Source organism: Pezoporus wallicus, unplaced genomic scaffold (assembly GCF_028554395.1).
Source record: "Pezoporus wallicus isolate ANWC-B61680 ecotype Strahan unplaced genomic scaffold, APGP_CSIRO_Pwel_v1 contig_14271, whole genome shotgun sequence".
Lineage (NCBI taxonomy): Eukaryota > Metazoa > Chordata > Aves > Psittaciformes > Psittacidae > Pezoporus > Pezoporus wallicus.
Window position 1 is genome coordinate 1 of NW_026637217.1, and position 27,791 is coordinate 27,791.

The 27,791-nt window shown below is 61.4% G+C and overlaps 1 protein-coding gene across 1 annotated transcript; it reads left to right on the plus strand.

Moving 5' to 3' along the window:
• Window positions 1-248: 248 nt before the first annotated feature.
• LOC130596543 (ryanodine receptor 1-like) lies at window positions 249-27,791 on the plus strand (the record flags this gene model as incomplete). The annotated part of the gene is made up of 14 exons (XM_057404276.1): window positions 249-330; window positions 2,218-2,348; window positions 5,210-5,524; window positions 7,380-7,620; window positions 10,383-10,470; window positions 10,592-10,684; window positions 15,863-16,027; window positions 17,205-17,264; window positions 18,391-18,528; window positions 22,878-22,990; window positions 23,893-23,989; window positions 26,808-26,911; window positions 27,581-27,632; window positions 27,759-27,791. Coding segments are annotated over 14 exons (1,712 nt in total), but the record flags the coding sequence as incomplete, so codon positions are not given.

Consider the following 27,791-nt stretch of genomic DNA (forward strand, 5'->3'; position numbering starts at 1 on the left):
TGGGGTATAGGGGCTATGGGGCTATGGGGTATGGGGCTATGGGGTATAGGGGCTATGGGGTATAGGGGCTATGAGGTATGGGGTATAGGGGCTATGGGGTATAGGGGCTATGGGGTATAGGGGCTATGGGGCTATGGGGTATAGGGGCTATGGGGCTATCGGGGCTTTGGGGCTATGGGGTATAGGGGCTATGGGGCTCGCAGGGGCCGTTCCTGCCCCCTAACGTGGCGGGTGCCCCTGCCCCACAGTGGATGACGTCCAGGTCTCCTGCTACCGCATCCTCAGCAGCATCTACTCCCTGGGTACCACCAAGAACCCCTACATGGAGAGGTGACCTCCCATCTATGGGGCTGCGCTATGGGGCTGGGGGGGGTGTGGGGCTGTGGGGGCTGTGGGGGGTGTGGGGGCTATGGGGGCTGTGGGGGGTATGGGGGCTGTTGGGGGTGTGGGGCTATGGGGGCTATGGGGGGTGTGGGGGATATGGGGGTTGTGGGGGCTGTGGGGCTATGGGGGTTGTGGGGGCTGTGGGTGCTATGGGTGCTATGGGTGCCATGGTCGCTATGGGTGCTATGGATGCTATGGGTTCTATGGGTGCTATGGATGCTATGGGTGCTATGGGTTCTATGGATGCTATGGGTGCTATGGGTGCTATGGTCGCTATGGGTGCTATGGATGCTATGGGTTCTATGGGTGCTATGGGTGCTATGGGCACTATGGGTGCTAGGGGTGCTATGGATGCTATGGGTGCTATGGGTGCTATGGATGCTATGGGTGCTATGGGTGCTATGGGTTCTATGGATGCTATGGGTGCTATGGGTGCCATGGTCGCTATGGATGCTATGGATGCTATGGGTTCTATGGGTGCTATGGATGCTATGGGTGCTATGGGTGCTATGGGTTCTATGGGTGCCATGGTCGCTATGGGTGCTATGGGTGCTATGGATGCTATGGGTGCTATAGGTGCTACGGGTGCTATGGGTTCTATGGGCACTATGGGTGCTATGGGTGCTATGGGTTCCATGGGCTCTATGGGCACTATGGGTGCTATGGGCGCTATGGGTGCTATGGGTGCTATGGGTTCTATGGGCACTGTGGGTGCTATGGGTGCTATGGGCACTATGGGTGCTATGGGAGCTATGGTCTCTATGGGCTCTATGGAATCTATGTCTCTATGTTCTCTATGGGGCTCTATGGGCACTATGGGTGCTATGGGTGCTATGGGTTCCATGGGCTCTATGGGCACTATGGGTGCTATGGGCGCTATGGGTGCTATGGGTGCTATGGGTTCTATGGGCACTGTGGGTGCTATGGGTGCTATGGGCACTATGGGTGCTATGGGAGCTATGGTCTCTATGGGCTCTATGGAATCTATGTCTCTATGTTCTCTATGGGGCTCTATGGGCACTATGGGTTCTATGGGCGCTATGGGTGCCATGGATGCTATGGGTGCTATGGGTTCTATGGGCTCTATGTGTCCCTATGTGTCTCTATGTGTCTCTATGTGTCCCTATGTGTCCCTATGTGTCTCTATGTTCTCTATGTGTCCCTATGTGTCCCTATGTGTCCCTATGTGTCTCTATGTGTCTCTATGTGTCCCTATGTGTCTCTATGTGTCCCTATGTGTCCCTATGTGTCCCTATGTGTCTCTATGTTCTCTATGTGTCCCTATGTGTCCCTATGTGTCTCTATGTGTCCCTATGTGTCCCTATGTGTCTCTATGTTCTCTATGTGTCCCTATGTGTCCCTATGTGTCTCTATAGGTCTCTATGTGTCCCTATGTGTCTCTATGTTCTCTATGTGTCTCTATGTGTCCCTATGTGTCTCTATGTGTCCCTATGTGTCCCTATGTGTCCCTATGTGTCTCTATGTGTCTCTATGTGTCTCTATGTGTCCCTATGTGTCCCTATGTGTCTCTATGTGTCTCTATGTGTCTCTATGTGTCTCTATGTGTCTCTATGTGTCTCTATGTGTCTCTATGTGTCTCTATGTGTCCCTATGTGTCTCTATGTGTCCCTATGTGTCTCTATGTGTCTCTATGTGTCTCTATGTGTCTCTATGTGTCCCTATGTGTCTCTATGTGTCTCTATGTGTCTCTATGTGTCTCTATGTGTCTCTATGTGTCTCTATGTGTCCCTATGTGTCTCTATGTGTTCCATGTGTGCCCCGGAGCCCCGTTGCCGTGGGGCGCTGTGGGTCTGAGCCCCGTGGGTCCCGCAGGCAGCGGCCGGCACTGGGGGAGTGCCTGGCTCGGCTGGCGGCCGCCATGCCCGTGGCCTTCCTGGAGCCCCACCTCAACCACCTCAACCCCTGCTCCGTCTACAGCACCAAGTCCGCCCGCGAGCGCGCCGGTCAGCGCCTGCCCCACACCTGACCCACACCTGCCCCACACCTGCCCCACACCTGCCCCACACCTGACCCACACCTGACCCACACCTGACCCACACCTGACCCACACCTGACCCACACCTGCCCCACACCTGACCCACACCTGCCCCACACCTGACCCACACCTGACCCACACCTGACCCACACCTGCCCCACACCTGCCCCACACCTGACCCACACCTGACCCACACCTGCCCCACACCTGACCCACACCTGACCCACACCTGCCCCACACCTGACCCACACCTGCCCCACACCTGACCCACACCTGCCCCACACCTGACCCACACCTGACCCACTCCTGCCCCACACCTGACCCACACCTGACCCACACCTGACCCACACCTGCCCCACACCTGACCCACACCTGCCCCACACCTGACCCACACCTGCCCCACACCTGACCCACACCTGCCCCACACCTGACCCACACCTGCCCCACACCTGCCCCACACCTGCCCCACACCTGACCCACACCTGCCCCACACCTGCCCCACACCATCCATCCCCACACCTGCCCCACACCTGCCCCACACCTGCCCCACACCTGCCCCACACCTGACCCACACCTGCCCCACACCTGACCCACACCTGCCCCACACCTGACCCACACCTGCCCCTCACTTGTCACTCATCCTTCCCCACACCTGACCCACACCTGACCCACACCTGACCCACACCTGACCCACACCTGACCCACAGCGCCTGCCCCACACCTGACCCACATCCATCCCCACACCTGCCCCACACCTGCCCCACACCTGACCCACAGCTCCTGCCCCACACCTGACCCACACCTGACCCACACCTGCCCCACACCTGCCCCACACCTGCCCCACACCTGACCCACACCTGCCCCACACCTGACCCACACCTGCCCCACACCTGCCCCACACCTGCCCCACACCTGACCCACACCTGCCCCACACCTGACCCACACCTGACCCACACCTGCCCCACACCTGCCCCTCAGATGACTCACTCCTGTCTGACAGTTGTCGCACTGATGACCGACCTCTGACCCACACCTGTCCCACACCTGACCCACACCTGCCCCACACCTGCCCCACACCTGCCCCACACCTGCCCCACACCTGACCCACATCCATCCCCACACCTGACCCACACCTGACCCACACCTGACCCACACCTGACCCACACCTGACCCACAGCGCCTGCCCCACACCTGACCCACATCCATCCCCACACCTGCCCCACACCTGCCCCACACCTGACCCACAGCGCCTGCCCCACACCTGACCCACACCTGACCCACACCTGCCCCACACCTGCCCCACACCTGCCCCACACCTGACCCACACCTGCCCCACACCTGACCCACACCTGCCCCACACCTGCCCCACACCTGACCCACACCTGCCCCACACCTGCCCCACACCAGACCCACAGCCATCCCCACACCTGCCCCACACCTGCCCCACACCTGACCCACAGCGCCTGCCCCACACCTGACCCACACCTGACCCACACCTGACCCACACCTGCCCCACACCTGCCCCACATCCATCCCCATGGCTGCCCCACAGCGCCTGCCCCACACCTGCCCCACACCTGCCCCACTCCTGCCCCACAGCACCTGCCCCGCACCTGCCCCACATCCATCCCCATGCCTGCCCCACATCTGTCCCTGCGGCTGCCCCACATCCATCCCCAGCCACTGCCCCCTTCATCATTGGGTACCCCTCATTGCCATTGGGTGCCCCCATCACCATTGGGTGCTCGCTTCATCACTGGCTTCCCCCTTCCCCATTGGCTTCCCCCTTCCCCATTGGCTTCCCCCTTCCCATTGGGCTCCCCCTTCCCCATTGGCTTCCCCCTTCCCATTGGCTTCCCCCTTCCCATTGGGCTCCCCCTTTCCCCATTGGCTTCCCCCTTTCCCCATTGGCTTCCCCCTTCCCATTGGCTTCCCCCTTCCCCATTGGCTTCCCCCCTTCCCCATTGGCTTCCCCCTTCCTATTGGCTTCCCCCTTCCCCATTGGGTTTCCCCTTCATCGTTGAGTTCCCCCTTCCCATTGGCTTCCCCCTTCCCCATTGGCTTCCCCCTTCCCATTGGCTTCCCCCTTCCCATTGGGCTCCCCCTTCCCCATTGGCTTCCCCCTTCCCATTGGGCTCCCCCTTTCCCCATTGGCTTCCCCCTTTCCCCATTGGCTTCCCCCTTCCCCATTGGCTTCCCCCTTTCCCCATTGGCTTCCCCCTTCCCCATTGGCTTCCCCCTTCCCCATTGGCTTCCCCCCTTCCCCATTGGCTTCCCCCTTCATCGTTGAGTTCCCCCTTCCCATTGGCTTCCCCCTTTCCCCATTGGCTTCGCCCTTCATCGTTGAGTTCCCCCTTCCCCATTGAGTTCCCCCTTTCCCATTGGCTTCCCCCTTCCCCATTGGCTTCCCCCTTCCCCATTGGCTTCCCCCTTCATCGTTGAGTTCCCCCTTCCCATTGGCTTCCCCCTTTTCCCATTGGCTTCCCCCTTCCCCATTGGCTTCCCCCCTTCCCCATTGGCTTCCCCCCTTCCCCATTGGCTTCCCCCTTCATCGTTGAGTTCCCCCTTCCCCATTGGCTTCCCCCTTCATCGTTGAGTTCCCCCTTCCCCATTGGCTTCCCCCTTCCCCATTGGCTTCCCCCTACCCCATTGGCTTCCCCCTTTCCCCATTGGCTTCCCCCTTCCCCATTGGCTTCCCCCTTCATCGTTGAGTTCCCCTTTCCCCATTGGCTTCCCCCTTTCCCCATTGGCTTCCCCCTTCCCCATTGGCTTCCCCCTACCCCATTGTGCTCCCCCCTCTCACCGTGCCCCCTCCCTGCCCCATTGCAGTGCTGGGCCTGCCGAGCCGGGTTCAGGACCTATGCCCGGACGTTCCGTCCCTCGAGGAGCTCATGGGCGCCATCGGGGCGCTGGCCGAGTCGGGGGCGCGCTACACGGAGATGCCCCACATCATCGAGGTGACGCTGCCCATGCTCTGCAGTTACCTGCCCCGCTGGTGGGAGCGCGGCGCCGAGGCGCGGCCCCAAGGGCCCTGCCCCACGGCCGTCACCAGCGCCCACCTCAACACCCTCCTGGGCAACATCCTGCGCATCGTGGTCAACAACCTGGGCATCGACGAGGCCGCCTGGATGAAGAGGCTGGCGGGTGAGGGATGGGGGGCGGAGTGCTGGGGTTGGCTTCGATGGGGCTGGGGACCCTAAGTGCGTCTTGGGGTGGTGGTGGTTGACCTCAAAGGGTGTTGGGGTGATGGTGGTTGACCTCAAAGGGTGTTGGGTTAATCGTGGTTGACCTTAAAGGGTGTTGGGTTAATCGTGGTTGACCTTAATGGGTGTTGGGGTGATGGTGGTTGACCTTAATGGGTGTTGGGGTGGTGGTGGTTGACCTTAAAGGGTGTTGGGTTAATCGTGGTTGACCTTAATGGGTGTTGGGGTGGTGGTGGTTGACCTTAAAGGGTGTTGGGGTGATGGTGGTTGACCTTAAAGGGTGTTGGGTTAATCGTGGTTGACCTTAATGGGTGTTGGGGTGGTGGTGGTTGACCTTAATGGGTGTTGGGTTGATGGTGGTTGACCTTAAAGGGTGTTGGGTTAATCGTGGTTGACCTTAATGGGTGTTGGGTTGATGGTGGTTGACCTCAAAGGGTGTTGGGGTGATGGTGGTTGACCTTAATGGGTGTTGGGGTGATGGTGGTTGACCTTAATGGGTGTTGGGTTGATGGTGGTTGACCTTAATGGGTGTTGGGGTGATGGTGGTTGACCTTAATGGGTGTTGGGTTAATCGTGGTTGACCTTAATGGGTGTTGGGGTGATGGTGGTTGACCTCAAAGGGTGTTGGGGTGATGGTGGTTGACCTTAATGGGTGTTGGGGTGATGGTGGTTGACCTTAATGGGTGTTGGGTTGATGGTGGTTGACCTTGATGGGTGTTGGGGTGATGGTGGTTGACCTCAAAGGGTGTTGGGGTGATGGTGGTTGACCTTAATGGGTGTTGGGGTGATGGTGGTTGACCTAAGAGGTTCTAGAGATGGTGCCGTTGGCCATGGGTCGATGCTGGGTTATGGATGATGCCGTTGGCCATTGGTTGATGGCGCCGTTGGCCATTGGTCAATGGTGCCGTTGGCCATGGGTCGATGCTGTGTTATGAATGATGCCGTTGGCCATTGGTTGATGGCGCCGTTGGCCATTGGTTGATGGTGCCATTGGCCATGGGTCGATGCTGTGTTATGAATGATGCCGTTGGCCATTGGTCGATGGTGCCGTTGGCCATTGGTCAATGGCGCCGTTGGCCATGGGTTGGTGCTGTTCATGGCCATGAGTCGATGCTGTGTTATGGATGGCGCTGTCGGCCATTGGTCGATGGTGCCGTTGGCCATGGGTCGATGCTGTTCATGGCCATGGGTCGATGCTGTGTTATGGATGGCACCGTCGGCCATTGGTCGATGTCGCCATTGGCCATGGGTCGATGCTGTGTTATGGATGGCGCCGTTGGCCATTGGTCGATGGTGCCGTTGGCCATGGGTCGATGCTGTGTTATGGACGGCGCCATCGGCCATTGGTCGATGTCGCCATTGGCCATGGGTCGATACTGTGTTATGGATAGCGCCGTCGGCCATTGGTCGATGTCGCCATTGGCCATGGGTCGATGCTGTGTTATGGACGGCGCCGTTGGCCATTGGTCAATGGCATCATTGGCCATGGGTCGATGCTGTGTTATGGATGGCGCCGTCGGCCATTGGTCGATGTCGCCATTGGCCATGGGTCAATGCTGTGTTATGGACGGCGCCGTCGGCCATTGGTCGATGTCGCCATTGGCCATGGGTCGATGCTGTGTTATGGACGGCACCGTTGGCCATTGGTCAATGGCGCCGTTGGCCATGGGTCGATGCTGTGTTATGGATGGCACCGTCGGCCATTGGTCGATGTCGCCATTGGCCATGGGTCGATGCTGTGTTATGGACGGCGCCGTGGGCCATTGGTCGATGTCGCCGCCGTCCCCGCCCCGCAGTGTTCGCGCAGCCAATCGTGAGCAAGGCGAAGCCGGAGCTGCTGCGCTCCCACTTCATCCCCACCATGGAGAAGCTGAAGAAGAGGGCGGGGAAGGTGGTGGCCGAGGAGGAGCAGCTCCGCATGGAGGCCAAGGGCGAGGGCGAGGAGGCCGAGCTGCTCATCCGCGACGAGTTCGCCGTCCTCTGCCGGGACCTCTACGCGCTCTACCCGCTGCTCATCCGCTACGTGGACACCCGCGGGTGCGGGCCGCGGCCCGAGCGCCGGGGGGAGCCAATGGGGGGGTGGCTATGGGGAGGCAATGGGGGTGGTGGCCATGGGGAGCCAATGGGGGTGGTGGTGGCCATGGGGAGACAATGGGGAGGGTGGTGGCCATGGGGAGCCAATGATGATGGGGACCCAATGATGATGGCGACTCAATGGTGGTGGTGGCCATGGGAGCCAATGGTGGTGGTGGCCATGGGGAGCCAGTGGTGGTGGTGGTGGCCATGGGGACCCAATGATGATGGGGACCCAATGATGATGGCGACTCAATGGTGATGTTGGCCATGGGAGCCAATGGTGGTGGTGGCCATGGGGACCCAATGATGATGGGTACCCAATGATGATGGCGACTCAGTGGTGGTGTTGGCCATGGGAGCCAATGGTGGTGGTGGCCATGGGGACCCAATGATGATGGGGACCCAATGGCGAAGATGTCCATGGGGAGCCAATGGTGATGGGGACCCAATGGTGGTGGTGGCCATAGGGAGCCAATGGGGGTGGTGGCCATGGGGAGACAATGGGGAGGGTGGTGGCCATGGGGAGGCAATGGTGGTGGTGGTGGCCATGGGGAGCCAATGATGATGGGGACCCAATGATGATGGCGACTCAATGGTGGTGTTGGCCATGGGAGCCAATGGTGGTGGTGGCCATGGGGACCCAATGATGATGGGGACCCAATGATGATGGCGACTCAGTGGTGGTGTTGGCCATGGGAGCCAATGGTGGTGGTGGCCATGGGGACCCAATGATGATGGGGTCCCAATGACAATGATGGCCATGGGGAGCCAGTGGGGGTGGTGGTGGCCATGGGGAGGCAATGGGGGTGGTGGTGGCCATGGGGAGCCAATGATGATGGGGACCCAATGATGATGGCGACTCAGTGGTGGTGTTGGCCATGGGAGCCAATGGTGGTGGTGGCCATGGGGACCCAATGATGATGGGGACCCAATGACGATGATGTCCATGGGGAGCCAATGGTGATGGGGACCCAATGGTGGTGGTGGCCATAGGGAGCCAATGGGGGTGGTGGCCATGGGGAGACAATGGGGAGGGTGGTGGCCATGGGGAGGCAATGGTGGTGGTGGTGGCCATGGGGAGCCAATGATGATGGGGACCCAATGATGATGGCGACTCAATGGTGGTGTTGGCCATGGGAGCCAATGGTGGTGGTGGCCATGGGGACCCAATGATGATGGGGACCCAATGATGATGGCGACTCAGTGGTGGTGTTGGCCATGGGAGCCAATGGTGGTGGTGGCCATGGGGACCCAATGATGATGGGGTCCCAATGACAATGATGGCCATGGGGAGCCAGTGGGGGTGGTGGTGGCCATGGGGAGGCAATGGGGGTGGTGGTGGCCATGGGGAGCCAATGATGATGGGGACCCAATGATGATGGCGACTCAGTGGTGGTGTTGGCCATGGGAGCCAATGGTGGTGGTGGCCATGGGGACCCAATGATGATGGGGACCCAATGACGATGATGTCCATGGGGAGCCAATGGTGATGGGGACCCAATGGTGGTGGTGGCCATGGGGAGCCAATGGGGGTGGTGGCCATGGGGAGACAATGGGGAGGGTGGTGGCCATGGGGAGGCAATGGTGGTGGTGGTGGCCATGGGGAGCCAATGGGGGTGGTGATGGCCATGCGGACCCACTGATGATGGGGACCCGATGATGATGGGGACCCAATGACGATGATGTCCATGGGGACCCACTGATGCTGGGGACCCACTGATGGTAGGGACCCACTGATGATGGGGACCCGATGATGATGGGGACCCAATGACGATGATGTCCATGGGGACCCACTGATGCTGGGGACCCACCTCTGGTGTCCATGGGGACCCACTGATGGTAGGGACCCACTGATGATGGGGACCCAATGATGATGGGGACCCAATGACGATGATGTCCATGGCGACCCACTGATGCTGGGGACCCAACTCTGGTGTCCATGGGGACCAACTGATGGTAGGGACCCACTGATGATGGGGACCCAATGATGATGGGGACCCAATGACGATGATGTCCATGGGGACCCACTGATGCTGGGGACCCACTGCTGGTGTCCATGGGGACCCACTGATGGTAGGGACCCACTGATGATGGGGACCCAATGATGATGGGGACCCAATGACGATGATGTCCATGGGGACCCACTGATGGTAGGGACCCACTGATGGTAGGGACCCACTGATGATGGGGACCCAATGATGATGGGGACCCAATGATGATGGGGACCCAATGACGATGATGTCCATGGCGACCCACTGATGCTGGGGACCCAACTCTGGTGTCCATGGGGACCAACTGATGGTAGGGACCCACTGATGATGGGGACCCAATGATGATGGGGACCCAATGACGATGATGTCCATGGGGACCCACTGATGCTGGGGACCCACTGCTGGTGTCCATGGGGACCCACTGATGGTAGGGACCCACTGATGATGGGGACCCAATGATGATGGGGACCCAATGATGATGGGGACTCAATGACGATGATGTCCATGGGGACCCACTGATGATGGGGACCCAATGATGATGGGGACCCAATGATGATGGGGACTCAATGACGATGATGTCCATGGGGACCCACTGATGATGGGGACCCAATGATGATGGGGACCCAATGACAATGGTGTCCATGGGGACCCAGTGACGATGGGGACCCACTGATGCTGGGGACCCACTGCTGGTGTCCATGGGGACCCACTGCTGTTGCTGCCCCCCGGCAGGGCCCAGTGGCTGACGGAGCCCAACGCCGACGCGGAGGAGCTCTTCCGCATGGTGGGCGAGGTCTTCATCTACTGGTCCAAGTCCCACGTGAGTGGGGCCGGGGGGAGCCAATGGGGGGCAAAGGGGGGGGGGGGACACACGGAGGTGGATGTGGGGGGAGCTGTGGGGCTCTGCCCCACACGTCCCCCTCAGGGTCCCTGCCCCACAGAACTTCAAGCGCGAGGAGCAGAACTTCGTGGTGCAGAACGAGATCAACAACATGTCCTTCCTGACGGCCGACAGCAAGAGCAAGATGGCCAAGGTGGGGCACCGGCCCCACGGCGGGCCCCGGCGCGCCCCATAACCAACCCAGCGCCCCCCAACCCATCCATCAGGGCCCCTGGTACCCCCAAACCGCCCCATAACCAACCCAGCGCCCCCCAACCCATCCATCAGGGCCCCTGGTACCCCCAACCCGCCCCATAACCAACCCAGTGCCCCCCAACCCACCCCTCCCCATCCATCCCAATGGTCCCGGTAACCCCAAACTGCCCCATAACCAACCCAGCGCCCCCCAACCCATCCATCAGGGCCCCTGGTACCCCCAAACCGCCCCATAACCAACCCAGTGCCCCCCAACCCATCCATCAGGCCCCCTGGTACCCCCAAACCGCCCCATAACCAACCCAGTGCCCCCCAACCCATCCCTCCCCATGCATCCCAATGGTCCCGGTAACCCCAAACTGCCCCATAACCAACCCAGTGCCCCCCAACCCATCCATCAGGGCCCCTGGTACCCCCAAACCGCCCCATAACCAACCCAGTGCCCCCCAACCCATCCATCAGGGCCCCTGGTACCCCCAAACCGCCCCATAACCAACCCAGTGCCCCCCAACCCATCCCTCCCCATGCATCCCAATGGTCCCGGTAACCCCAAACTGCCCCATAACCAACCCAGTGCCCCCCAACCCATCCCTCCCCATGCATCCCCATGGTCCTGGTACCCCCAAACCACCCCATAACCAACCCAGCGCCCCCCAACCCATCCATCCCCACCCCTCTCCATCCATCCCAATGGTCCCGGTACTCCCAAACCACCCCATAACCAACCCAGTGCTCCCCAACCCATCCCTCTCCATCCATCCCAATGGTCCCGGTAACCCCAAACTGCCCCATAACCAACCCAGTGCCCCCCAACCCATCCCTCCCCATGCATCCCCATGGTCCTGGTACCCCCAAACCCCCCCATAACCCCCCCAAACTGCCCCATAACCAACCCAGCCCCACCCCTCCTCATCCATCCCCATGGTCCTGGTACCCCCAAACCGCCCCATAACCAACCCAGTGCCCCCCAACCCACCCATCCCCATTCATCCCAATGGTCCCGGGACCCCCAAACCCCCCCATAACCCCCCCAAACCACCCCATAACCAACCCATCCCCACCCCTCTCCATCCATCCCAATGGTCCCGGTACCCCCAAACCGCCCCATAACCCCCCAGTGCCCCCCAACCCATCCATCCCCATTCATCCCAATGGTCCCGCTACCCCCAAAGCCCCCCATAACCAACCCAGTGCCCCCCAACCCATCCATCCCCATCCATCCCAATGCTCCCGGTACCCCCAAAGCCCCCCATAACCCCCCCAAACCGCCCCATAACCAACCCAGCACCCCCCAACCCATCCATCCCCATCCATCCCCATGGTCCCGGTACCCCCAAACTGCCCCATAACCAACCCAGTGCCCCCCAGCCCCATCCATCCCCATCCATCCCAATGGTTCCGGGACCCCCAAACCCCACCCTAACCCCCCCAAACCACCCCATAACCAACCCAGTTCCCCCCAACCCATCCCTCCCCATCCATCCCAATGGTCCCGGTAACCCCAAACCGCCCCATAACCAACCCAGTGCCCCCCAACCCACCCCTCCCCATTCATCCCAATGGTCCTGGTACCCCCAAACCCCCCCATAACCAACCCAGTGCCCCCCAACCCACCCATCCCCATCCATCCCAATGGTCCCGGTACCCCCAAACCCCCCCATAACCAACCCAGTGCCCCCCAACCCATCCATCCCCATCCATCCCAATGGTCCTGGTACCCCCAAACCCGCCCCATAACCCCCCAAAACCCCCCCATAACCCCCCAAAACCCCCCATAACCCCCCCAATCCGCCCCATAACCAACCCCTCCCCATCCACCCCCATGGTCCCGGGACCCCCAAGCCCCCCATAACCCCCTAGGACCTAATCCTGTCTCTTCTCTCCTCCTGCCTGTGGGTGCTGACCCCCAGTCCGGAGATGGCCAGGTCAGTGGGGGGGGACCCCAGAGCCCTCCGGGGCACCCCCTCTATGGGGACATGGGGGGGTCCTGCCCCATAGGCTCACAGCTGGGGCTGGGGGCACCGGGGCTCCCATCGCTGCCTCGTCCCTCTGCTATGGGGCTCCCATCCCTTTGCTATGGGGCTCCCATCGCTTTGCTATGGGGCTCCCATCCCTTTTCTATGGGGCTCCCATCGCTTTGCTATGGGCTCCCATCGCTTTGCTATGGGGCTCCCATCCCTTTGCTATGGGGCTCCCATCCCTTTGCTATGGGGCTCCCATCGCTGCTTCATCCCTTTGCTATGGGGCTCCCATCCCTTTGCTATGGGGCTCCCATCCCTTTGCTATGGGGCTCCCATCGCTTTGCTATGGGGCTCCCATCCCTTTGCTATGGGGCTCCCATCGCTGCCTCGTCCCTTTGCTATGGGGCTCCCATCGCTTTGCTATGGGGCTCCCATCCCTTTTCTATGGGGCTCCCATCGCTTTGCTATGGGCTCCCATCGCTTTGCTATGGGGCTCCCATCCCTTTGCTATGGGGCTCCCATCCCTTTGCTATGGGGCTCCCATCGCTGCTTCATCCCTTTGCTATGGGGCTCCCATCCCTTTGCTATGGGGCTCCCATCCCTTTGCTATGGGGCTCCCATCGCTGCTTCATCCCTTTGCTATGGGGCTCCCATCCCTTTGCTATGGGGCTCCCGTCCCTTTGCTATGGGGCTCCCATCCCTTTGCTATGGGGCTCCCATCCCTTTGCTATGGGGCTCCCATCGCTTTGCTATGGGGCTCCCGTCCCTTTGCTATGGGGCTCCCGTCCCTTTGCTATGGGGCTCCCGTCCCTTTGCTATGGGGCTCCCATCGCTGCCCCATCCCTCTGCTATGGGGCTCCCATCGCTGCCCCATCCCTCTGCTATGGGGCTCCCATCCCTTTGCTATGGGGCTCCCATCCCTTTGCTATGGGGCTCCCATCGCTGCCCAATCCCTTTGCTATGGGGCTCGTATTGCCACCCCCATCCCTTTGCTATGGGGCTCCCATTGCACCCCCTGTCCCATGGCTGCTCCCATCCCTTTGCTATAGGACCCCCATCTCTCTCTATGGGTCCCATCGCTGTCCCTATCCCTTTACTATGGGTCCCCCCTCCTTTTGCTATGAGTCCCAATCCCTGCCCCATTGCTCTCTATGGGTCCCAATCACTGCTCCATCACTCTCTATGGGTCCCAATCCCTGCTCCATCACTCTCTATGGGTCCCAATCCCTGCTCCATCACTCTCTATGGGTCCCAATCCCTTCCCCATGGCTCTCTATGGGTCCCAATCCCTTCCCCATGGCTCTCTATGGGTCCCAATCACTGCTCCATCGCTCTCTATGGGTCCCAATCCCTGCTCCATCACTCTCTATGGGTCCCAATCACTGCTCCATCACTCTCTATGGGTCCCAATCCCTGCTCCATCACTCTCTATGGGTCCCAATCACTGCTCCATCGCTCTCTATGGGTCCCAATCCCTGCTCCATCACTCTCTATGGGTCCCAATCCCTGCTCCATCACTCTCTATGGGTCCCAATCCCTGCTCCATCACTCTCTATGGGTCCCAATCCCTTCCCCATGGCTCTCTATGGGTCCCAATCACTGCTCCATCGCTCTCTATGGGTCCCAATCACTGCTCCATCACTCTCTATGGGTCCCAATCACTGCTCCATCACTCTCTATGGGTCCCAATCCCTGCTCCATCACTCTCTATGGGTCCCAATCACTGCTCCATCACTCTCTATGGGTCCCAATCACTGCTCCATCACTCTCTATGGGCCCCAATCACTGCTCCATCACTCTCTATGGGTCCCAATCCCTGCTCCATCACTCTCTATGGGTCCCAATCCCTGCCCCATGGCTCTCTATGGGTCCCCCATCGCTCTCTATGGGTCCCAATCCCTGCCCCGTGGCTCTCTATGGGTCCCAATCCCAGCTCCATCACTCTCTATGGGTCCCAATCACTGCTCCATCACTCTCTATGGGTCCCAATCACTGCTCCATCACTCTCTATGGGTCCCCCATCGCTCTCTATGGGTCCCCCATTGCTCTCTCTGGGTCCCCCATGGCTCTCTCTGGGTCCTGCCCCCCAGGGCCCCCCTGAGCGCCGCGCGGGCGCCCCCCGGCGTGGGGACCGGTACTCGGTGCGCACCTCGCTCATCGTGGCCACGCTCCCCATCCCTTCGCTATGGGTCCCAATCCCTGCCCCATGGCTCTCTATGGGTCCCAATCCCTGCCCCATGGCTCTCTATGGGTCCCAATCCCTGCCCCATGGCTCTCTATGGGTCCCAATCCCTGCCCCATGGCTCTCTATGGGTCCCAATCCCTGCCCCATGGCTCTCTATGTGTCCCAATCCCTGCTCCATCGCTCTCTATGGGTCCCAATCACTGCTCCATCACTCTCTATGGGTCCCAATCCCTGCTCCATCACTCTCTATGGGCCCCAATCACTGCTCCATCACTCTCTATGGGTCCCAATCCCTGCCCCATGGCTCTCTATGGGTCCCAATCCCTGCTCCATCACTCTCTATGGGTCCCAATCACTGCTCCATCACTCTCTATGGGTCCCAATCACTGCTCCATCACTCTCTATGGGTCCCAATCCCTGCTCCATCACTCTCTATGGGTCCCAATCACTGCTCCATCACTCTCTATGGGTCCCAATCACTGCTCCATCACTCTCTATGGGTCCCAATCCCTGCCCCATGGCTCTCTATGGGTCCCAATCCCTGCTCCATCACTCTCTATGTGTCCCAATCACTGCTCCATCACTCTCTATGGGTCCCAATCCCTGCTCCATCACTCTCTATGGGTCCCAATCACTGCTCCATCACTCTCTATGGGTCCCAATCACTGCTCCATCACTCTCTATGGGTCCCAATCACTGCTCCATCACTCTCTATGGGTCCCAATCACTGCTCCATGGCTCTCTATGGGTCCCAATCACTGCTCCATCACTCTCTATGGGTCCCAATCCCTGCCCCATGGCTCTCTATGGGTCCCCCATCGCTCTCTATGGGTCCCAATCCCAGCTCCATCACTCTCTATGGGTCCCAATCACTGCTCCATCACTCTCTATGGGTCCCCCATCACTCTCTATGGGTCCCCCATTGCTCTCTCTGGGTCCCCCATGGTTCTCTCTGGGTCCTGCCCCCCAGGGCCCCCCTGAGCGCCGCGCGGGCGCCCCCCGGCGTGGGGACCGGTACTCGGTGCGCACCTCGCTCATCGTGGCCACGCTCAAGAAGCTGCTCCCCATCGGCCTCAACCTCTGCTCCCCCGCGGACCAGGAGCTCATGGCCATGGCCAAGGGGCGCTACGCGATGGTGGGGGAGGGGAGCACCCATGGGGGGGGGGGGGGGGGGGCACCCATGGGGGGGAGGGGGGCCATGGGGGTGGAGGGGGGCATCCTATGGGGGGGAGGGGAGCACCTATGGGGGGGAGGGGAGCACCTATGGGGGGGAGGGGGGCACCCATGGGGGGGGGGGGCACCCATGGGGGGGGGGGGAGCACCCATGGGGGGAGGGGGGCATCCATGGGGGGAGGGGGCACCCATGGGGGAGGGGGGCACCCATGGGGGGGGGAGGGGGGCACCTATGGGGGGAGGGGTTATGGGGCTATGGGGGTGATGGCGTTGGGGGTCAGTTATGGGGTTGGGGGTCAGTTATGGGGTTGGGGGTCAGTTATGGGGTTGGGGTCAGTTATGGGGTTGGGGTCAGTTATGGGGTTGGGGGTCAGTTATGGGGTTGGGGTCAGTTATGGGGTTGGGGGTCAGTTATGGGTTTGGGGGTCAGTTATGGGGTTGGGGTCAGTTATGGGGTTGGGGGTCAGTTATGGGGTTGGGGTCAGTTATGGGGTTGGGGGTCAGTTATGGGGTTGGGGGTCAGTTATTGGGTTGGGCTCAGTTATGGGGTTGGGGGTAAGTTATGGGGTTGGGTTCAGTTAAGGGGTTGGGGGTCAGTTATGGGGTTGGGGTCAGTTATGGGGTTGGGGTCAGTTATGGGGTTGGGGGTCAGTTATGGGGTTGGGGTCAGTTATGGGGTTGGGGGTCAGTTATGGGGTTGGGGTCAGTTATGGGGTTGGGGTCAGTTATGGGGTTGGGGGTCAGTTATGGGGTTGGGGTCAGTTATGGGGTTGGGGTCAGTTATGGGGTTGGGGGTCAGTTATGGGGTTGGGGTCAGTTATGGGGTTGGGGTCAGTTATGGGGTTGGGGTCAGTTATGGGGTTGGGGGTCAGTTATGGGGTTGGGGTCAGTTATGGGGTTGGGGGTCAGTTATGGGGTTGGGGGTCAGTTATGGGGTTGGGGTCAGTTATGGGGTTGGGGGTCAGTTATGGGGTTGGGGGTCAGTTATGGGGTTGGGGGTCAGTTATGGGGTTGGGGTCAGTTATGGGGTTGGGGGTCAGTTATGGGTTTGGGGGTCAGTTATGGGGTTGGGGGTCAGTTATGGGGCTTCACCCCCTTGAGGGCCCCCTCCTGAGCCGGTTCCGCTCTGTGCCCCACAGAAGGACACGGACGAGGAGGTGCGGGAGTTCCTGAGCAACAACCTGCACCTGCAGAGCAAGGTCAGACCCCTCCAGCCCCACTGAGCCCCATTGAGCCCCATTGAGCCCCACTGATCACCATTGAACCCCATTGAGCCCCACTGAGCCCCATTGACCCCATTGAGCCCCTTTGAGACCCATTGAGACCCACTGATCACCATTGACCCCATTGAGCCCCATTGAGCCCCTTTGAGACCCGTTGAGCCCCACTGAGCCCCACTGAGCCCCATTGAACCCGATTGAGCTCCACTGAGCCCCTTTGAACCCCATTGAGCCCCACTGATCACCATTGACCCCATTGAGCCCCTTTGAGCCCCGTTGAGCCCCATTGAGACCCATTGAGCCCCACTGAGCCCCATTGAGCCCCATTGAGCCTATTGAGCCCCATTGATCACCATTGACCCCATTGAGCCCCATTGAGACCCATTGAGAACCATTGAGACCCATTGAGCCCCATTGAGCCCCATTGATCACCATTGACCCCATTGAACCCCATTGAGACCCATTGAGCCCCATTGAGCCCATTGAGCCCCATTGATTCCCATTGACCCCATTGAGCCCCATTGAGACTCATTGAGCCCCATTGACCCCTATTGCCCCCCTTTACCCCCATTGCCCCCCATTGCCCCCATTGCCCCCCATGTTGCCATTGCCCCCCATTGCCCCCATTGCCCCCATTGCCCTCATCACCCCCATTCCCCCCATTGCCCCCATTGCCCCATTCCCCCCATTGCCCGTATTGCCCCCCATGACCCCCATTGCCCCCCGTGTCCCCCATTGCCCCCCATTCCCCCCATTCCCCCCATTGCCCCCATTCCCCCCATTGCCCCCATTGCCCCCCATGCCCCCCATCACCCCATTGCCCCCATTGCCCCATTGCCCCCCATGCCCCCCATTGCCCCCCATGCCCCCCATTGCCCCCCATCACCCCATTGCCCCCCATTGCCCCCTATTGCCCCCCCTGCCCCCCATTGCCCCCCATGCCCCATTGCCCCATTGCCCCCCATTGCCCCCATTCCCCCCCATGTCCTCATTGCCCCCCATTGCCCCCCATTGCCCCCCATTGCCCCCCATGTCCCCATTGCCCCCCATTGCCCCCCATTGCCCCCCATGTCCCCATTGCCCCCCATTGCCCCCCATGTCGCAGGTGGAGAACAGCTCCTCGCTGCGCTGGCAGCTGGATCTGTACCGGGAGCTCGCCGGGAAGGCGGCGGACGCCGAGAGCCCCGAGCGCGTCGTGCGCAGGGTGCAGGAGGTGGCGGCCGTGCTCTACCACCTCGAGCAGGTCTGCGCCCATTGGGTGCCGTTGGGTGTCGTTGGGTGCCATTGGGTGTCATTGGGTGCCATTGGGTGCCATTGGGTGTCATTGAGTGACATTGGGTGCCATTGGGTGTCATTGGTGTCATTGAGTGCTGTTGGGTCATGGGGTCCCCATTGGGATCATGCGCAGGGTGCAGGAGGTGGCGGCCGTGCTCTACCACCTCGAGCAGGTCTGCGCCCATTGGGTCTGCGCCCATTGGGTGCCATTGGGTGCCATTGGGTGTCATTGGTGTCATTGAGTGCTGTTGGGTCATGGGGTCCCCATTGGGATCGCACGCAGGGTACAGGAGGTGGTGGCCGTGCTCTACCACCTCGAGCAGGTCTGCGCCCATTGGGTGCCGTTGGGTGTCGTTGGGTGCCATTGGGTGTCATTGGGTGCCATTGGGTGTCATTGGTGTCATTGAGTGCTGTTGGGTCATGGGGTCCCCATTGGGATCATGCGCAGGGTGCAGGAGGTGGCGGCCGTGCTCTACCACCTCGAGCAGGTCTGCGCCCATTGGGTGCCGTTGGGTGTCATTGAGTGCCATTGGGTGCCATTGGGTGCCATTGGGTGTCATTGGGTGCCATTGGGTGCCATTGGGTGCCATTGGGTGTCATTGGGTAACATTGGGTGCCATTGGGTGTCATTGGGTGCCATTGGGTGTCATTGGGTGTCGTTGGGTGTCATTGAGTGCCATTGAGTGCCATTGGGTACCATTGGGTGCCATTGGTGCCATTGGGTGCCATTGGGTGCCATTGGTGCCATTGAGTGCCATTGGGTGTCATTGGGTACCATTGGGTGTCGTTGGGTGTCATTGGGTGTCATTGGGTGCCATTGGGTGCCGTTGGGTGTCATTGGGTGCCGTTGGGTGCTGTTGGGTGTCATTGGGTGCCATTGGGTGTCGTTGGGTGCCATTGGGTGCCATTGGTGTCATTGAGTGCCGTTGGGTGTCGTTGGGTGCCATTGGGTGTCACTGGTGTCATTGAGTGCTGTTGGGTCATGGGGTCCCCATTGGGATCGTGCGCAGGGTGCAGGAGGTGGCGGCCGTGCTCTACCACCTCGAGCAGGTCTGCGCCCATTGGGTGCCGTTGGGTGTCATTGAGTGCCATTGGGTGCCATTGGGTGCCATTGGGTGTCATTGGGTGCCATTGGGTGCCATTGGGTGCCATTGGGTGTCATTGGGTAACATTGGGTGCCATTGGGTGCCATTGGGTGTCATTGGGTGCCATTGGGTGTCGTTGGGTGTCGTTGGGTGTCATTGAGTGCCATTGAGTGCCATTGGGTACCATTGGGTGCCATTGGTGCCATTGGGTGCCATTGGGTGCCATTGGTGCCATTGAGTGCCATTGGGTACCATTGGGTGTCGTTGGGTGTCATTGGGTGTCATTGGGTGCCATTGGGTGCCGTTGGGTGTCATTGGGTGCCGTTGGGTGCTGTTGGGTGTCATTGGGTGCCATTGGGTGTCGTTGGGTGCCATTGGGTGCCATTGGTGTCATTGAGTGCCGTTGGGTGTCGTTGGGTGCCATTGGGTGTCACTGGTGTCATTGAGTGCTGTTGGGTCATGGGGTCCCCATTGGGATCGTGCACAGGGTGCAGGAGGTGGTGGCCGTGCTCTACCACCTCGAGCAGGTCTGCGCCCATTGGGTGCCGTTGGGTGTCGTTGGGTGTCATTGGGTACCATTGGGTGTCGTTGGGTGTCATTGGGTGCCATTGGGTGTCGTTGGGTGCCATTGGGTGTCGTTGGGTGCCATTGGGTGCCATTGGGTGTCGTTGGGTGTCATTGGGTGCCATTGGGTGCCATTGAGTGCCGTTGGGTGTCATTGGGTGCCATTGGGTGCCATTGGGTGCCATTGAGTGCTGTTGGGTCATGGGGTCCCCATTGGGATCGTGCGCAGGGTGCAGGAGGTGGCAGCCGTGCTCTACCACCTCGAGCAGGTCTGCGCCCATTGGGTGCCGTTGGGTGTCGTTGGGTGCCATTGGGTGCCATTGGGTGCCATTGAGTGCCATTGGGTGCCATTGGGTGTCATTGAGTGCCATTGGGTGCCATTGGGTGCCGTTGGGTGTCATTGGGTGCCATTGGGTGCCATTGGTGCCATTGGGTGCCGTTGGCTGTCGTTGAGGGCTGTTGGGTGCCGTTGGGTGCCATTGGGTGCCACTGAGTGCAGTTGGGTGTTATTGAGTGCCTTTGGGTGCCATTGGGTCATTGGGTGCCATTGGGTGTCATTGAGTGCCATTGGGTGCCGTTGGTTGCCATTGGGTGCCATTGGGCGCCATTGAGTGCCATTGGGTGCCATTGGGTGTCATTGAGTGACATTGGGTGCCATTGGGTGTCATTGGTGTCATTGAGTGCTGTTGGGTCATGGGGTCCCCATTGGGATCGTGCGCAGGGTGCAGGAGGTGGCGGCCGTGCTCTACCACCTCGAGCAGGTCTGCGCCCATTGGGTGCCATTGGGTGTCGTTGGGTGCCATTGGGTGTCGTTGGGTGCCATTGGGTGTCGTTGGGTGTCATTGGGTGTCATTGAGTGCCATTGGTGCCACTGGGTGTCATTGGGTACCATTGGGTGCTGTTGGGTGCTGTTGGGTGTCGTTGAGTGCCGTTGGGTGCCATTGGGTGCTGTTGGGTGCCATTGGGTGCCATTGAGTGCAGTTGGGTGTTATTGGGTGCCATTGGGTGCCATTGGGTGCCATTGAGTGCCATTGGGTGCCGTTGGGTGCCATTGGGTGCCATTGGTGCCATTGGGTGCCGTTGGGTGCCATTGGTGCCATTGGTGCCATTGGGTGCCATTGAGTGCCGTTGGGTGTCGTTGGGTGCCATTGGGTGTCATTGGTGTCATTGAGTGCTGTTGGGTCATGGGGTCCCCATTGGGATCGCGCGCAGGGTACAGGAGGTGGTGGCCGTGCTCTACCACCTCGAGCAGGTCTGCGCCCATTGGGTGCCGTTGGGTGTCGTTGGGTGCCGTTGGGTGTCGTTGAGTGCCATTGGGTGCCGTTGCTTGCTGTTGGGTGTCGTTGGGTGCCGTTGGGTGTCGTTGAGTGCCATTGGGTGCCATTGGGTGCCTTTGGTGCCATTGGGTGCCATTGAGTGCAGTTGAGTGTCATTGAGTGCCATTGGGTGCCATTGGGTCATTGGGTGCCATTGGGTGTCATTGAGTGCCATTGGGTGTCATTGAGTGCCATTGGGTGCCATTGAGTGCCATTGGTGCCACGGGGTGTCATTGGGTGCCATTGAGTGCCATTGGTGCCACTGGGTGTCATTGGGTGCCATTGGTGCCATTGGGTGTCATTGAGTGCCGTTGGGTGCCATTGGGTGCCATTGGTGCCATTGGGTGCCATTGGGTGTCACTGAGTGCCATTGGTGCCATTGGGTGCCATTGGGTGCCATTGGTGCCATTGGGTGCCATTGGGTGTCATTGAGTGCAGTTGGGTGTCATTGAGTGCCATTGGGTGCCGTTGAGTGTCACTGGGTGTCGTTGGGTGCCATTGGGTGCCGCTGGGTGCCGTTGGGTGCCGTTGTGTGCTGAGGGTCCCCATTGGGTGCCGCTGGGTGCCGTTGGGTGCCGTTGTGTGCTGAGGGTCCCCATTGGGTGCCGCTGGGTGCCGTTGGGTGCCATTGGGTGCTGAGGGTCCCCGTTGGGTGCCGTTGGGTGCCGTTGGGTACCATTGGGTGCTGTTGGGTGCTGTTGTGTGCCGTTGGGTGCTGAGGGTCCCCATTGGGTGCCCATTGGGTGCTGAGGGTGCCCATTGGGTGCTGAGGGTGCCCATTGGGTGCCGAGGGTCCCCATTGGGTGCTGAGGGTGCCCATTGGGTGCTGAGGGTGCCCATTGGGTGCTGAGGGTCTCCATTGGGTGCTGAGGGTCCCCATTGGGTGCCGAGGGTGCCCATTGGGTGCTGCGGGCGCCCATTGGGTGCCGAGGGTCCCCATTGGGTGCCCATTGGGTGCTGAGGGTGCCCATTGGGTGCCCATTGGGTGCCGAGGGTCCCCATTGGGTGCCCATTGGGTGCTGAGGGTGCCCATTGGGTGCTGAGGGTGCCCATTGGGTGCCCATTGGGTGCCGAGGGTCCCCATTGGGTGCCCATTGGGTGCTGAGGGTGCCCATTGGGTGCTGAGGGTGCCCATTGGGTGCCCATTGGGTGCCGAGGGTGCCCATTGGGTGCCCATTGGGTGCTGAGGGTGCCCATTGGGTGCTGAGGGTGCCCATTGGGTGCCCATTGGGTGCTGAGGGTCCCCATTGGGTGCTGAGGGTGCCCATTGGGTGCTGAGGGTGCCCATTGGGTGCTGAGGGTGCCCATTGGGTGCCCATTGGGTGCTGAGGGTGCCCATTGGTTGCCGGCAGACGGAGCACGCCTTCCGCTCCAAGAGGGCCGTGTGGCACAAGCTCCTCTCCAAGCAGCGGCGCCGCGCCGTGGTCGCCTGCTTCCGCATGGCCCCGCTCTACAACCTGCCCAGGTGCGCGCCGCCGGGAGCCAATGGGAGCCAGCGGGGGGGACTGGGAGCCAATGGGATCCAACGGGAGACAACGGGAGACAACGGGAGCCAATGGGAGACAACGGGAGCCAATGGGAGACAACGGGAGCCAATGGGAGACAACGGGAGCCAATGGGGGCCAATGGGAGGCAGCGGGAGCCAGCGGGGGGGACTGGGAGCCAATGGGATCCAACGGGAGCCAATGGGAGACAACGGGGGGACTGGGAGCCAATGGGAGACAACGGGAGCCAATGGGAGGCAGCGGGAGCCAATGGGAGACAACGGGAGCCAATGGGAGACAACGGGAGCCAATGGGAGCCAACGGGAGCCAATGGGGGCCAATGGGAGGCAACGGGGGCCAATGGGAGGCAGCGGGGGCCAACGGGGGCCAATGGGAGACAGCGGGAGCCAGCGGGGGGGACTGGGAGCCAATGGGAGCCAACGGGAGCCAATGGGAGACAACGGGAGCCAATGGGAGGCAGCGGGGGCCAACGGGGGCCAATGGGAGACAACGGGAGCCAATGGGAGACAACGGGGGCCAACGGGGGCCAATGGGAGACAACGGGGGCCAACGGGGGCCAATGGGAGCCAGCGGGGGGGACTGGGAGCCAATGGGAGACAATGGGAGCCAATGGGGGCCAATGGGAGACAGCGGGGGCCAACGGGGGCCAATGGGAGGCAGCGGGAGCCAATGGGAGACAACGGGGGCCAACGGGGGCCAATGGGAGACAACGGGGGCCAACGGGGGCCAATGGGAGCCAGCGGGGGGGACTGGGAGCCAATGGGAGCCAATGGGGGCCAATGGGAGACAGCGGGGGCCAACGGGGGCCAATGGGATGAGCTGGGTTTGAACGGGTTTGAACTGGGAGGCTCCGGTCCCGCAGGCACCGCGCCTGCAACCTCTTCCTGGAGGCCTACAGAGCGCAGTGGCTGCAGCCGCAGGAGCACCCCTTCGAGGACCGCATGATCGACGACCTGGCCGTGAGCAGCGCCCCATAGCGCCCCATAGCGCTGACCCACAGCGCCCCATAGCGCTGACCCATAGCGCCCCATAGCGCCCCATAGCGCTGACCCACAGCGCCCCATAGCACTGACCCACAGCGCCCCATAGCGCCCCATAGTGCTGACCCATAGCGCTGACCCACAGCGCCCCATAGCGCCCCATAGCACTGACCCACAGCGCCCCATAGCGCCCCATAGTGCTGACCCATAGCGCTGACCCACAGCGCCCCATAGCGCCCCATAGCGCTGACCCATAGTGCTGACCCATAGCGCCCCATAGCGCTGACCCACAGCACCCCATAGCGCCCCATAGCGCTGACCCATTGTGCTGACCCATAGCGCTGACCCATAGCGCCCCATAGCGCTGACCCATAGCGCCCCATAGCGCCCCATAGCACTGACCCATAGCACTGACCCACAGCGCCCCATAGCACCCCATAGCACCCCATAGCGCTGACCCATAGCGCTGACCCACAGCGCCCCATAGCGCTGACCCATAGCGCCCCATAGCGCCCCATAGCGCTGACCCACAGCGCCCCATAGCACTGACCCATAGCGCCCCATAGCGCCCCATAGTGCTGACCCATAGCGCTGACCCATAGCGCCCCATAGCACCCCATAGTGCTGACCCATAGCGCCCCATAGCGCCCCATAGCACTGACCCATAGCGCCCCATAGCGCTGACCCACAGTGCCCCATAGCACCCCATAGTGCTGACCCATAGCGCCCCATAGCGCCCCATAGCGCTGACCCACAGCGCCCCATAGCGCCCCATAGCGCTGACCCACAGCGCCCCATAGCGCCCCATAGCGCTGACCCACAGCGTCCCATAGCGCCCCATAGCGCTGACCCACAGCGCCCCATAGCGCCCCACAGCGCTGACCCATAGCGCTGACCCACAGCGCCCCATAGCGCCCCATAGTGCTGACCCATAGCGCTGACCCACAGCGCTGACCCACAGCACCCCATAGCACCCCATAGCGCTGACCCACAGCGCCCCACAGAGCCCCATAGCGCTGACCCACAGCACCCCACAGCGCCCCATAGCGCTGACCCACAGCGCCCCATAGCGTTGACCCACAGCACCCCACAGAGCCCCGTAGCACTGACCCACAGCGCCCCATAGCACTGACCCATAGCGCCCCATAGCGCTGACCCACAGCGCCCTATAGCGCCCCATAACGTTGACCCATAGCGCCCCACAGAGCCCCATAGCGCTGACCCACAGCGCTGACCCATAGCGCTGACCCATAGCACCCCATAGCGCTGACCCATAGCGCTGACCCACAGCGGCCCACGGCGCTGACCCATAGCGCTGCCCCACAGCACTGCCCCATAGCACTGACCCACAGCACCCCATAGCGCTGCCCCACAGCGCCCCATGGCGCTGCCCCACATCACCCCCATAGCGCTGCCCCACAGCGCCCTACGGCGCTGACCCACACCGCCCCATAGTGCTGACCCACATCACCCCCATAGCATTGCCCCACACTGGCCCCATAGCGCTGCCCCCCATCGGCCCCATAGCGCTGCCCCATATCAGCCCCATTGTGACCCCCATTGCATGCCCCATTGCGTGCCCCATTGCGTGCCCCATTGTGACCCCCATTGCGAGCCCCATTGTGACCCCCATTGCGTGCCCCATTGCGTGCTCCATTGCGAGCCCCATTGCGAGCCCTATTGCGTGCCCCATTGTGACCCCCATTGTGAGCCCCATTGCGAGCCCCATTGTGAGCCCCATTGCACTGCCCCATTGTGACCCCTATTGTGAGCCCCATTGCGTGCCCCATTGTGACCCCCATTGCGTGCCCCATTGTGACCCCCATTGTGAGCCCCATTGCGTGCCCCATTGCGACCCCCATTGCGTGCCCCATTGCGAGCCCCATTGTGACCCCCATTGCGTGCCCCATTGCGAGCCCCATTGTGACCCCCATTGCGAGCCCCATTGTGAGCCCCATTGTGAGCCCCATTGTGAGCCCCATTGTGTGCCCCATTGTGAGCCCCATTGTGACCCCCATTGTGAGCCCCATTGTGACCCCCATTGTGAGCCCCATTGTGACCCCCATTGTGACCCCATTGTGAGCCCCATTGCGAGCCCCATTGTGACCCCCATTGTGTGCCCCATTGCGAGCCCCATTGTGACCCCATTGCGTGCCCCATTGCGAGCCCCATTGCGTGCCCCATTGCGTGCCCCATTGTGAGCCCCATTGCGAGCCCCATTGCGAGCCCCATTGTGACCCCCATTGCGAGCCCCATTGTGACCCCCATTGCGTGCCCCATTGCGAGCCCCATTGCGTGCCCCATTGCGTGCCCCATTGTGAGCCCCATTGCGAGCCCCATTGCGTGCCCCATTGCGAGCCCCATTGTGACCCCCATTGTGACCCCCATTGCGTGCCCCATTGCGTGCCCCATTGCGTGCCCCATTGTGACCCCCATTGTGACCCCCATTGCGTGCCCCATTGCGAGCCCCATTGTGACCCCCATTGCGTGCCCCATTGCGAGCCCCATTGTGACCCCCATTGTGAGCCCCATTGTGACCCCCATTGTGAGCCCCATTGTGACCCCCATTGCGTGCCCCATTGCGAGCCCCATTGTGAGCCCCATTGCGAGCCCCATTGTGACCCCCATTGCGAGCCCCATTGCGAGCCCCATTGTGACCCCCATTGTGTGCCCCATTGTGAGCCCCATTGTGACCCCCATTGTGAGCCCCATTGTGACCCCCATTGTGACCCCATTGTGACCCCCATTGTGAGCCCCATTGTGACCCCCATTGTGAGCCCCTGCTTTGGGGTCGCAGCGCTCGGGGCAGGAGGAGGAGGAGGAGGAGGAGGAGGAGAAGAAGCCGGACCCACTGCACCAGCTCGTGCTGCACTTCAGCCGCACGGCCCTGACCGAGGGCAGGTGGGGGGCAATGGGGGGCAATGGGGGGCAATGGGGTAATGGGGTAATGGGGGGCAATGGGGGGCAATGGGGAGAAATGGGGGGTGATGGGGGAATGGGGGGAATGGGGTCAATGGGACAATGGGGGGCAATGGGGGTCAATGGGACGCAATGGGGGGCAATGGGGGTAATGGGGGTCAATGGGGGCAGTGGGGCAATGGGGCAATGGGGGGCAATGGGGGGGCAATGGGGCAATGGGGAGCAATGGGGCAATGGGGGCCAATGGGGGGGCAATGGGGGGCAATGGGGCAATGGGGGGCAATGGGGGGCAATGGGGCAATGGGGGGCAATGGGGGGAAATGGGGCAATGGGGGGCAATGGGGGGCAATGGGGCAATGGGGGCAGTGGGGCAATGGGGGGCAATGGGGGGCAATGGGGGCAATGGGGTAATGGGGTAATGGGGGGCAATGGGGGGCAATGGGGCAATGGGGGGCAATGGGGGGAAATGGGGCAATGGGGGGCAATGGGGGGGCAATGGGGGGCAATGGGGGGAAATGGGGCAATGAGGCAATGGGGGCAGTGGGTCAATGGGGGGCAATGGGGATGGGGGGCTCAATGGGGTGCTCCGAGGGGTGCCCCCCATCTGCCCCCCCCATGGTGGATGTGGGGTCCCCCCCCCATTGCCTGCAGCAAACTGGAGAGCGACCACTTGTACATGGCCTACGCCGGCATCATGGCCAAGGTGGGGCCTGCCCCATAGCGCCCCATGGATCCCCCCCCACCTCCAGCCCCACAAGTGTGGGGCAGGACCCTGGTGCCCCCCCCCCCGCTATGGGGTGCTGAGGCCTTGCCCCCCCCCCCCCCCCAGAGCTGCCACATTGAGGAGGAGGAGGAGGAAGAG